Source organism: Convolutriloba macropyga, chromosome 5, assembly GCF_964194025.1.
Source record: "Convolutriloba macropyga chromosome 5, txConMacr16.3, whole genome shotgun sequence".
Classification (NCBI taxonomy): Eukaryota; Metazoa; Xenacoelomorpha; order Acoela; family Convolutidae; genus Convolutriloba; species Convolutriloba macropyga.
In genome coordinates this window covers 26,216,187-26,229,214 of record NC_134472.1, presented here as the reverse complement: position 1 = coordinate 26,229,214, position 13,028 = coordinate 26,216,187, and the positions used below count along the sequence as shown (strand labels likewise).

The 13,028-nt window shown below is 37.0% G+C and overlaps 1 protein-coding gene across 3 annotated transcripts in view; it reads left to right on the top strand.

Moving 5' to 3' along the window:
- Window positions 1-11,978, top strand: part of LOC142339266 (uncharacterized) — a 92,601-nt gene extending 80,623 nt beyond the window's left edge. For all 3 annotated transcript variants that reach the window (XM_075389158.1, XM_075389156.1, XM_075389157.1), the window contains 2 exons: window positions 7,376-7,575; window positions 7,875-11,978. In XM_075389158.1, coding sequence (XP_075245273.1) covers window positions 7,376-7,575; window positions 7,875-11,015 — 3,341 coding nt within the window. In that variant the 3' untranslated portion in view covers window positions 11,016-11,978. The remainder of the gene's footprint in view (window positions 1-7,375; window positions 7,576-7,874) is intronic.
- The last annotated feature ends 1,050 nt before the right edge of the window (window positions 11,979-13,028 follow it).

The window sequence follows — 13,028 nt, the reverse complement described above, 5'->3', positions numbered from 1 at the left end:
CTACAGACTGATGCTCCTTGTGTTCTAGTCTGCTGTTAGCATGTGCATCTTATTTTTGTCAAGTTCTTTTCTTTTCGTCTATCAATTACAACCAATGTTTTAGTGTTCAATATCTCTTCAATTGCTCCTAATCTGTCATTTTTTGGCAATTCTTAATAATCACATGAATTCCAAACTATTATGGACATCTTTTGAGCAATTTTGGGGATATTCGTTTTGTTATTGTCGATGTTACTTGTCAATTGTGCATCTAAATATTTATCAGATGTAGGACAGCAGTTGTTTTTTTACTGTACTGAGGTTATAAAACTTCGAATCGATGCTGAAAAAAGATTATCCTTATTATAGCAAATTTTTAAGATCGCTAAATTGAGGAGTTAAAAATTTTAATCCTGCACCAATAATGCGTTTTAAAAATTTACAGCAATATGTCGGCCCTAATTATTCTGATTACAATTAGGCCCTAATTACTCTTATGCTACCAGGAGAAGCTTAAGTGACATTAATATTCTTCAATTAGGTAAGTGAGTAAATGCCGCTCAAAGACCCAGATTATAACTACTTAACACATTATGGCATTATTCTCAATATGTTAAGTTCAGCACATCTATGTTTTGCGATATTGAGTTTAAGACTGTACATGGAAATTCGTCTCTGCAGATCGTCAACATTCGTTGGTATATTTATCTGTAATATGAGTCACTTTCCAACTACTTCTTTTTAATTGTTCTCAATCGTTTGGATGCTCTCGTACGAAGTGTGAAAAATTGTTTGCAGTAAGGTGTCTTTTTTAATGCAGTTTTCGGTTAACCAATTTTTGGACGTTTTGTCCTTGCGTTTATTGAATTGTACGTGATATAAATTTCTCTCTTTCGTAATGTTAAGAAGCTGAATTGAATTGGCGGCACTTTGCTAAACGTCAATTAGAGGGTGTATCACAATTAGGCTCTCAATTATGTGTATCACAATTAGTTGAAAATTTGTAGTATCTAATAAACCCTATGAAGATAATTAAAGACCCGCTATTGAAGTTATTGCATCCGCTGAAGCAGGCCTCAAATAACCTCCTTCCCCGGTCTGATGCAGACTACAAAAGAATTGGCCCTGCCTGTCGTTTGAGAGCAATTCGCTCGACTAGTCGGTTATGGATTATTTTTCAGTTTGGTGCTCTAATGCCTTCAGCTGAAAATGGTGCTCTAATGCATTAATGCCTTCAGCTGAAAATAAATAATTTATAACTCTGCCATTTTTCTTGACTTCCCTACTTAGGACTTCTTGACTTTGCCGTTCGTAAATAGTTCTCGTTGTGGTCTTAAGTGAGGTGGAAGGCAATAGTTGAGTGCAATTGTCGATATATTAAATTGAAAGTACATTGCTTCGTTACTCAATATGAAAAAAACTTATTGGTCAGCAAAGATCTTTTGCAATAGTCATTCGCATTTAGAGCAATGATTTGGAATTGGACTTCTGTTTTTCCAGAATCTATAGTGGTTATAGTTGATAACTATATATATGAAAGTTTACTGCTCAAAATTTGGGTTCAAAGTCATTCAGTTGTTTCATAATTTTTTCCCTATTTTTTTGCGTATGGTAATTATGCTAAATAAGACTTCTTCAATAAACGTAGTTTGTCTGTACCTTTGCTCTGAATAGAAAGAATTTGTGCAACCAGTTGCTTTTATGCAATCGTTCGTGTTGGATAATTGAACTTGCTCAAAAATATTGAATTTAAAATTTATCATGCACACTTGTTTTTCATAACTATATGTTTAATAGCCGCTCTTGTCCTCTCAGCAGGCTATTATTGTGCTGAATAGAAAATTTTAATAAATTTGAATTGTATTGGACGCTGTTTTTTTACGACTCAAAGAGTAGTATTGTTTATCTGTTTTTTTCGGTGACTTCTATTTTTGTAGGATGTGTTTTAGAAGACGACGAATACCGCACGAGAAAAAAAGTGTATAGGTCAATCTGCTGAACAAAAGTCAAACAGAGGGAAAATTTGGAGTGGTTTTTATTCAGGTACTAATTTGAGAGTTAATTTTAGTTTTAACTCAGTGTTCGTCTCAATTATCCAAGCTATACATAGTACGTTTGGGATCATCTTTGAACTTTTGAAGCAAATATTAAACTTTTAGATGAAATTCTTTCACAGCCGCTTCTTCAGTTTTAAGCAATTTCCTGACTTTTTCTTTCATTTTCCTGTTTTTCCTCTGTAAGTACCGCCGTGTCAGTTCTTTTTTTATTGGATGGTTTTTATTTGCTGAATGATGGTTATCTGTATTGCAAGCTGTTGTGACAATAGTTGTTATGGAGTCGTAATTATTGAAGAAACTTAATCAGATATCAATTTTGGCTTCACTTGTTTTTAATTTTCCTCAGTTCATTTTTCAAAATCATTAGTGAACTATTTAATAGGCTGATTTCATTTAGTGAGGGGATGGCTAGGTCTATAGTGAATGCCTGCTTCGAGTTGGTTCCGGAGTCGTCCGGCCATGTTTTTTTGAGATCTGTTGCAACATTTTAAGATTTTTGAAATTGAATTGAAGTGATGATTTTGTTCACGCCGAAACAGGAAGTGGAGCAAAGAATCGAGTAATTTTGCGGCGTGAAATGTTTTTCCTCTAACTATAAAGTGGAGTGAGAAAAATGTGTTTGAACAAAAATTTGCTTTCTCCCTAGTGGTATTTGTTCACACGCGGCATTGTGACATTGATCGTCACTATTTTCGATTTTTTACTGATTATTTTCTAAATAATTTTCGCAGTCCACTTTTAGTCCCTTCTGGGTTAAGTTTTTTAATAGCCGCCCTCATCTTCTCAGCCGGCTATTATAGCGCTCCTTGTTACAATCCAAGAATTGGATTGTATTGGTGCTCTGTCTTTTTTTTATTTTTGTAAGAGGTTTTCACACCTTTTTCCATGACTTTGATCTTTCAAAACGGGATAAACAGGTAAAGCTCAGCGGGCATCAAGTTTCATTAGAGTCTGTCAGCCCCGTTTAGTAGCACTCTAAGTATTTAGAGTGGTGAAGCTACTGGGAAGGCCGTAATTCAAGGTTAAAAGGTCATTTTTAGGAGTTTTTGAGCCCAAAATGGTGCAATTTTTTGCATTTTTCGTCAATATTTGGATTTTTTGTTGAACCAGCCTGAAAGTGGGGTTTTTAAAAGTTGATGAAGATCTTTTGTAACACGTAATTTCTTTTTATAGCCATTTTAAGAACTGTATGTATTGCTACTCCGAACATAAACACAGTATTTTATACTAATTTTTGCAATTTCTTCAAGTTTTTTGAAAAAATTTGTCATTTTTTGAGTTGCTTCACCCCTTGGCGCAAAGAAACATCCTCTGACAGGTTATTGCATAGTTGCTAGTGGTAACGGAATTATTTTCACCATTTTAACTGCACGAATTTTACCAATTTTTATAAAACTTGCATTTTTTTTTTCAAATTTTTTGTCAATTTTTGTCATTATTCAAGTTTTCCAGCCCCAGAGGGCAAGCAACCTCAGCTAGGGTTTGCTAAGTGTTTGCGGAAATTTTCTACGAATTTTTTGATAAAATTTCCAATTTTTCTCAAGTTTTTCGATAAGATTTGTCGTTTTTCAGTTTCCTTTAACCTGCACGGCCAAGGAATCTCCTCCAGGTTTTGATAATAGGATACAGCATAGTTTCTAGTGGTAAAAAAATACTAATTTTAGCGGTTTTCAAATTGCAATTTTTTCTTTAAATTTATGAAATTTTAGTGTTTTTCCTCAGTGGCCAGGGAACCTCGGCTGGGCAGGTTCATTACGTCTGTTTTCCTTACAATTCTTTAGATTGTAATTCAGGATTTGTCCTGCTATGTTTTTTTTTCTTCGGAAAAAAATGTTTCGCTTTACCTCATTTTGCCGCTTTTTCAACATTTTGCGTGAAATCTTTTTGACTTCTCTAGGCTTGTTTCTCTCTTCTCTCATTCTGCTAAAAGTGATTTTGAACATCAGTTGCTCAGCAAAGCAATTCAAAATGAACAGAGTCAGTATAAAAAATTGAAGTCAAAGTAGTAACGGTATAAACCCATAAAGCCCAATTTTAGATGCCCGCTATTTGAACATCGTTTCTATAAGTCTTAGTTACCATCTCTAATGCTTATTGGTATTGATGGTAACCCTGTAGCCTCTCTCTAAGAAACAGAAGTACGTTATGTTCAACTACGAAATGCCATCAAAATAAATCGGACTTAAAAAATGTTTTTGTACAAAAATCTTTTTTCTTCCTTATCTTCTAATCTTTAAATCCCAATCATGCATGCTTATTGGAATCAACGGCGGCTATTTTCCGGCAATCTGCCGGGTATGTTTATTTTTGTCACTCAAAGTTTTTTAAATTGTTTCTGGGTTTGTCCTGCTATGTTTTTACAATCCAAACGATTTGGACTGTATTGGTGCTCTGTCATTTTTTGTAACATGTTTTCACACATTTTTTCATGACTTTGTGGTCCATCAATTGCTTAGTGGTGCAACTGCGGACGGCCTTAATTCAAGGCTAAAAGTTCAATTTTTCTAGTTTTTGAGCCCAAAATTGTGAGATATATAACGTTTTCTCTTCGGTGTTGTTTGAGTTTTTTTGTTTGATTAGTCTTGAGTTGCCGTTTGTCAAAGTTGATAGAGGTCTTTTGCAAGATATAATTTCTTTATATGAACATTTTTAAGCGTACATTTATGAGTGTTTTAACATAAAAAGCAAAATTGATACTATTGGTTTGCAGTTTTCAAGTTATTTGGAAACTCCTCTCGGGCTTATTATTAGGTTACTGCATGGTTTCTAGTGATAGCGGAATGGTTTGCAACATTTTAATGTCAAGAGTTTTAACAATTTCTTGATAAAATTTGCTTTTTTAAAAAAGTTTTGGAAAATTTTCTTTTCCTAGTTTATCTTTATTGGCCAGTTAAAGTTTTCAGGTTTGGAATTGGATTACTGAATATTTTCTTGAAACAAAGAAGCGGTTCTGAAAAAATTAATATCACGAACTTTTGCAACATTTCAATTAAAGTTGCGATTGTTTTCAATTTTTTTTCGAATTGTTATTTGCTTTATCAATCTTTAAGGGCCAATTAAAGTTTTTAAAATCTTTTTTTCATGTGGTACTGGATGGATTGAAGAGACAAATTTGGGTTTTGAACATGTTAACATTGCAAAATGTAACTTTCATTTTGGTTATTTTCATTTTTTGAGTATTTCTCGTATTTGAGTTTTTCTCTTTAATTGGCCAATAAAACCCTTTCATGGCTTGTGCGTGGGTTAATAGGTATATCTATTGGATCAAATTTGGCCTTCAGGGTTAAAGTTTCAAGAGCTAGCATTTTTTTTGTTCAATTTGTTTGAATATCTCAGTTTCTCAACTTTTGAGACTGTTTTTCTTTTTGGCTGATATTTTTCAATTGATCTGCTGGCAATTGTTCTAAATTTTTCATTCAATTGTTTGGATTGCATGCCCTGCGATGTTCTTTACTTTGTCGAACCGAAATTTTTTTAGCTTTAACTCATTTTGCCGCTGTTGCGACATCTTGCGTGAAATCTTTGACTTCTCGAGACTAGTTTCTTTGTTCGCTCATTCTGCTCAAAATGCTTATGAAATAGCAGTTGCTCAGGAAAGCAATCTAAAATGCATAGAATCAAAAAACGAAACCAAAATTAGAAACGCGATAAACCCTTAAAGCCCAATTTTATTTAGATCCCTGCTTTTTGAAGTATGTTCTTATAAGTATAAGTTATCATATCTATATCTAATGCTTCTTGGTATTGATACTAGCACCTGTATCATCTTATTTAGCGGTTATATCCACATTAGTCTTGCCTTTTTATCACTCATTTCCAAATGTCTCCAACTTTTCTTCGGTGTCCCATATAATTGCACGTACACAACTACTTATCGATTAAGATTGAATATCGGAAAACGAATTTCATTCAAATGCTGAATTCGCAATCAGAAAGTGATCATTCCATAAGTGTGTAATGGTCTTCTCCGGAGAATATTGCTGAATTGCTCTCAAAGAAAATTGCTTATTTTATCGAACGTTGAGTGTTAGCGTTTTGATTTTTGTTTTTTTTTTTTAATTTATAGTAGTTATTAACCTCCAGTAATACTCAAGGTGAAACGGTCAGTTGAGGTATTTTGACCCCTTATGAGTACTCCTCCCTAGCGCAACTACTCCTACCCCACTCTATCACCGCTCCTCTTACCTACCCCTCCTGCGTCCTCTACCACCTAATAACCCCTCCCGTCTACACTGTCCACTTTGCCCTGACGTCGATGTACCCTCTCGCCCTCCCAAAACTACGATTAATTGAGCTCGCCCGCCATAATAAAGCCTCCCCACTTGCCCTTCCCATAGATGCTCTTACTACATCTATGCTTTCAACAACTTAATTAGCTCACACCATCGTAAAAGTGGAAAAATTTTTTACTGAATTTTTAAACTGATACTAATTTTAGACCAGCCTTTAGGTTATAATTTTGATGTTTATATTTTGCGCTGTTGGTGGCGGAGTTTTATTTCTAAGAGTCTCTGAGTCTTTTTAGATATTCTGCGGAATAGAAAATGCTGTACCGTTTTGGATTGTTACCTCCCTTGATCAATGACCTTTTGTCTTAAGAAGCGAGATAAAATTGTTCGAGGGCAATGATTCTGCGAGTTTCTAGCTCTCCTTGAGCCTTTATAGGCTCCATCTAGGTCGAAGAGTCGCCTAGGAAGCACGACTTCATAGTTTGAAAGGTAATTTGGGTTTTATGGTTTGGAAAGCCCCTCTCTCATTATCTGCCCCCTCTTGCCAATATTGCCAAGAGCGGCTGACCCTCTTAAGCTCGCTGCAGCCAAAAGAGACCTCTTGACTGTCGTCCGAGAGCGGTTCGTCTAAAACGACAGTTCGTCTGACGGTGTTGAGTTTATGTTTGGATATTTAAGTTAAGGAAAGCGTGCAGCAGTGACTTCGAATTTGACAATGCGAATTTTGTCCAATAGCTGAGTCGATATTTCGCGGTTTTTAAACTATTTTGAGCATGGAAAGTGAAAGTTTTCTCAGTATAGCCTCATCTTAATTTTAATTGAACTAAATATAGTCTTCGATGATACATTTAAACCGGAGAGTTCAAGAGTTTGTTGTGGTTTTGAAAATTATTCGGTCAATTTCGTTTTTTTTTTTCGTTTCTCAATATGAATATTTTGTACTTTAGAGGCATCCGAGCAGAAATTGTAAATTTTCATGTCCCCTAGAGATGTGAATTCCTCCATGTTTGTATGTACACCGTGAAACTTTTTTGAAACCTCAATTTAACGTTTCAGCTATTAGATTGGTTAAACTTGATACGAATGGCTTATTTATGTTGTACTCTTTAGACGCTGGTGTCGGTCGTGGTGGACGGACGTCCTCATTCTCAGATGCGAGTGATGTCGAAGGCAGGATTCAGGCACTTAAAGAGGATCTAAGGAGACGGAAGGAGGAGGCAGAGAGACTGAGGCAGTTGAAGAAAGGCAAGCGGACTCGAGACAGGGAACATGCTAGGATACAAGAAGAAAATATCAGGAAACAGCTCAAGGTAACTTCTCACTTGAATCATTGGAATTTTTTCAATAGCTGATTCTCTCAATCGATGCTAACGTCATCAGTGCATCCTAATTGGTTGATTTGATTTGGCTTGAATTTTTGCAAAACTAAGTTGGTTAGCTTATCTGACATATATCTAACTTCTTCCGGAAAGCCCTCAAATTGGATCAACAGAAAGTTCTCGGGTGACCCTTTCCATACCTATTTGTACGTATTCCGTAGACTTAGTGAGCTGTTTTATGTCTCCTTAAACATTGCCCTGCATTAAATCGGAACCACTCCTGATTTTAGTACTACGACGAGTATATTGCCAAGGCAACAGCTGAGTTGGAAAAGGCAGACAGTGAGAATGTACTGCTTGGTGCAAATGACGAGCTTGTCCACATATCAAAGAAACCCGTCATCAGAACACCGTCCGCCCGATCATCTCGTTCCACGACACCAGTGCCCTCGGCGCGAAACAGCGAGTCCAGTACCACTGAACTGGTCCACGATCCTGGATCCAAGTTAGAACCGGAAGTACTTGGAGGTCTGGTCTTCGAAGAGGACCAGGATTATGAAGAGGAAGTCTTAAAGACTCCTGAAAATGAACCGGAAAAGAAAGTGGCCTTGGAACCCGAGCTTCACATTGCAGAAAGTAGAACGATCGAAAAGTTAATCGAAGACGAGGTTCTTAAATCGTTGTCGCCAAGGAGTGAAAATGAAGTACAAGAGGAACTATCAGTTGCGGAAGAAATTGATAATGAATCTGATGATAGTACCTTGGAAGACGAGATCTCAATCTCAGCTGCTAAAGAACCAGTGGATTCTGACGTTGCCCTAACACCGCGCGCATCCACTCCAGTTTCCAAAGAATCTTCGGGTCAAAAATCCCCAGCTGACAAGACGAGATCGCTTGAGCCAGATAATGAACCTGTTTTGAGCCCTGCTGCTGACGCTACTATAACTCATTCATCGGAGGCTGAGAGCTCGAAAGATGGTTCGGTTCCCAAAAAGGACAATCACCTTTCTGAATTTTCCAAGTCGAAGGATGAGGATTTTAAAGAATTGGATATTAGTGATGAAAAGTTCACCACCATTTCTGATCCACTCGAAGAGATTGGTCTTAGATCTAAGGTTGTAGTTGACGACAAAAAGAGTGGTGTGTTGATGTTCAAATCCCAAGTAAAGGACAAGTTCCTAATTGGAGTTGAATTAGACGACTCGTTGGAGTCACACGACTCGAGGTGCGACGAGTTCTTCTCTTGTAAACATGGACCTGGTATGCTAGTCTCTCAATCAGACAGAGTTAAAGCTGCGGTTGATAAAAATGACACAGGTGTTGAGCCGGAATTGATAGAGCTACATGAAGACTACTCTCTAGACTTTGAAGATAAGACCACTGGCACGGCGGGCACTGGAGATCACGGGACTCCTCGCATACTTGCATCTGCTGCATCGATTAAGGAAGAAATTGTATCTGAAATAGTAAGTTCCACTAGTGAAAGTAAGCAAAACGAGAAAGAGATTTCGGCTGCAGAAGATCAAAATCAGTCTAGCGATGAACCCGTTAATATCACTTTGACCGAAACTCAGGATTCTGGAAAAGAAGAAGCCGAACCCAATAATATTGCAGTTGAACTAGAAAAGACTCCATCACCCGAAAAAGTGTCCGAAGTCGATGAGGAGAAATTGATTCAAAGTGAGGAGAATGATAAGTCTGCTCAAAGTGAAAGAAGCAATAAAGTTCTGGAATCCACTCCTGTCGAGGATTTGATCAACGAATCTGAAGGAAAGGAAGAAGAGCTGGCACCTAAAGAAGACGATGAAAGTGACTTCGAGTCGATTTCCTTCTCGATCCATGACGCAGAAACTATTGGAATTGCGACTGTTTACGAAACTGTTGATACTGCATGTGACGTCATTACTGAACCAGAAGCTTGTTACGTGGATGATGAGCCGTTTGTAAATGATGCTATTAAGAAGGTGGAGGACTTTGTTGAAATTGAGGAACCTCCTCTCATCGAAGATGCGCCACTTCCGCCTGCAGATTTAAGCGATACAGATGCCAGCGAATACTGCGATCGAGTATTCGAATCAATCTTCGATCAAGTTCTTGATGAAGTATTCGAAGACCGAAAGTTGCATCTTGGATTTGTGAACGATTATTCTCATCAGTTATCGAGTCAGTTTGTGGAACAGGCTCTTGATGATTCGTTCATTTGTAGGGACACGAAGCGAACTAAACTTCGTACTGTTGTGTACTCCAAAGAAGTGTCTGAAATACCTCGGGTCGATTCTATTGAAGAGGAATCCTCGGAAACTATAGATGAGTTAGAAGCAAGCGCTGAAGACGAACAAAGTCCTGAAAGTGTCGAAAGATCTGGTGGAAAATTAGAAGCCGAACAAGTTGATAAATTACGGGAAGAGTCATTGGAGGACCGAAAATTGATACTAGATAAAGTTGACGATATAAAACCAGTTAGTGCTAAAAAGGAATCCGTGTCTCTTGATAGAGTGGAACCGCGACCAGAATCTCCAGTTAGCGAAGAAGTAACTGACAAGAGTAATTCAGAGAATATTTTGCCAGCATCACCATCAAGTCCAACTGCGGGTATCGGTGGCGAGTTCATTGACGACGATCTTGCCTTCAATGACAACAATGTTGCGACTTCTGATGAGTCCAAAGAGAATATTGCTCCAATTGTTCCTCCAATTGACATCAGTGAGATCACCTCAGAGCCTGATAAGACGCAGAAACCCACTTTACCCGATTCAGGTCTTTCAGTGGAGGAAACTGCGCTCAGTGCAAGACTTTCAGCACATGCGGAACGAATTGCGTCAATATTTGAGCCTCAAATGTTTGTGCCTTGCAAATCGGACGAAATAAAAGAGCTTTCGAATTCCTATTGTGCGTACTTTTTCAATCAACGATCTTTGGGTGAAGATTTTAATGACTCCAAAATACCAATTGAGCTTTTGGGATCCGATTCTGTAGGTGGTGATGATGTATCGAAAAGTAGAAAGTCGTTCAAGGTTATGATGTTTGAGCTTGTTAGGGAAATTGTTGCAGATATCTATCAAACTGTTCCTAAGGTCACCCAGCCTTGGATGAAGCCCAAAATGGCGAAACGAGTCCATTATCAAGGGATGAGGCCGAAGTCAATTGAGATGTTGAATGATATCGTAGACAAAAAGGTGTTGAACATGATTAATTTGAGCTCAAGACAACAACACAGAACTCAGACATTGAAGTTTGGCCATAAGAGACGAGACTTAGTCGACAAAATCCTGATTCAAGAGTTGAGGGAAGAGGAAAGTCAGTGGGTAGATTATAATGACGATGAACTGAATGTTAAAGTACAGCTCACCGATGCTATTTTTGACTCGCTTGTTGACGATGCGCTGCAAGTGTTGACCAAAATCCAACAAAAGCATGAGTCATCCGATTGACGACTTGCTATTCCTAAAGCTCATCACGCTAAAGATCCCTGAAACTGACTTGTTTTTTAATATAAAGAAGCAAATTTCCTGGAGTTTTGTACCTCAAAAATTATCTGGAGCAGGCAAATTATTTCCGGCAAAGTAGTTTAAAACCAGGAGGTTTCTCTTGTAAAATTGCGTTGGTATAATGCACTTGGAATGAGTGTTCTCGGTGAGAATTGTTTACGGTCTAATATCGTCATCAGTTTGTTTGCTGAATGATTCTCTTCACGCTTTGTGGACATGGAAAAAGTGTTTAGATTTTGATTTGACTGATTTGGTTGTGTCCGCTTGTGTCCATATATTCCCTTCTGCTATTTTTGTGGCTATTCAGACATCTCATAATTAGTCTTGCCTTCATAGTTTTCAGTTGCTTTTATTCAGTTGCTTATTAGTAGTACTAATTTGATTACCTTACTTGTGTATGTTACGTATGTGCGTTGATTCACCTACAGCTATGTGAACAAATAACACCTTGCAGTCAAAGAAATCTCTCCACGGGTGTCTTGAGATGAAAGTAGAACAACAATAACACAAACTAGTTTTTGGCAAATTTCAATTTGATACACTATAAAACACTATTTGTCCATTCCTTTGTGATTCCTAAAATCAAACCCCAAATCAATAATTAGTGTTAACATAAAATTAACATTGACGCTCCTCTGATAATAAATTGCCTTATGGTCCCCCTTTTGCCCCCTTTTGATTGATTTTAGAGTAACCATGCAAAGTCAAAGCTTATTTTATTTGAAACCTTAACACGCTTCATTAGTGCCAGAAATTGTGGCGTGAAAGAAGACATTAGATTTGTGAGCGTGATGGTTGTTGTGATGTTTTGATTCGATCCGTTCGTTTGTAAATAAATAGAAATTGTAAATACGCAGAATTCGATTTAATTTCCTTTCGCTAATCCAATTTACTTTTATGTTTATATTCTTTTCGTTCGTGATACTGTAAATGTATTGCTCCAGACTTCTTGTCCAGACAAACCAGGAACTACATTGGAGCTGAGAGCTATTTTATTACTGCTCAATTAAAAAGACATGTAATTTGGAAAATATGGGGCTTATAGTAAATATTCTGAAAGTAATTGGTACCGACTGCAATTTAGGAGTGTTAAAAGGGAAGTGGCAGTTGTAAAAACCAATAGAAAAACGCCTATCTCAGGTCCAGAGTACAGTAGTCATGAAAAAACATCTCCTGTTTCAGCCTCCTGTGTTAGATTAACCCACCAATAAGCCATTTCCGCACCTAAATTCACTACTCAGGCATTGGTTCCAATAACAAATGACAAAATCTTTCTGCGAAACGAGTAAGAAGTTGAAGTGAACACAGTCGGAATACTGAAAGCTATATAGGTGAGGGTATTAACCCACTAGAAAGGAAAAGGTGCTTTAAATCCCCCTCGAGGCAGAACAAAAACCGAAATTAAATTTGGGAACTGTAGCGGAATGACCTCAACCAGTTTTCACTACTAGAGCTAGTCTCAAAGTAATTAATTCTATGATTGATTGAAAGAAAACATTGTCAATTTCCTGTAATACAGAAGAATAAAATTAAATGGTAAAAATGCAATAAGAATTTATAATGCAAAAATAAGAAAACAATAAATTATTTAAAGACCCTTACTTTACATGAGTAAAAGCGAGCTTAAAAACAAGCTAAACTTTTCTATGTACACGGTGAAGATTAAAATTGGTTCTAATTTAAAACCAAAAGTTTTCAATGACAGATTGCAAATCAATTAATTTTGAGACCTTCAAACTTTATTTTCTAGGAAGCTCCCGATGTTTTAGAAGGCTATTAATTTCTTCGTTATTTTGCCTTTCTTTGGTATTTATTCAGGTGAGGTTAGGTTTGTAATTAGATTGCACGACTCTTCTAGTTGTTTCCCGTATTCTACCGGCTATGTTCTTTTAGCGACGCAAGTTTGTTCATAACTTTTGTTTTCGATGATTATCAACTTAAATGATAGATAATAGG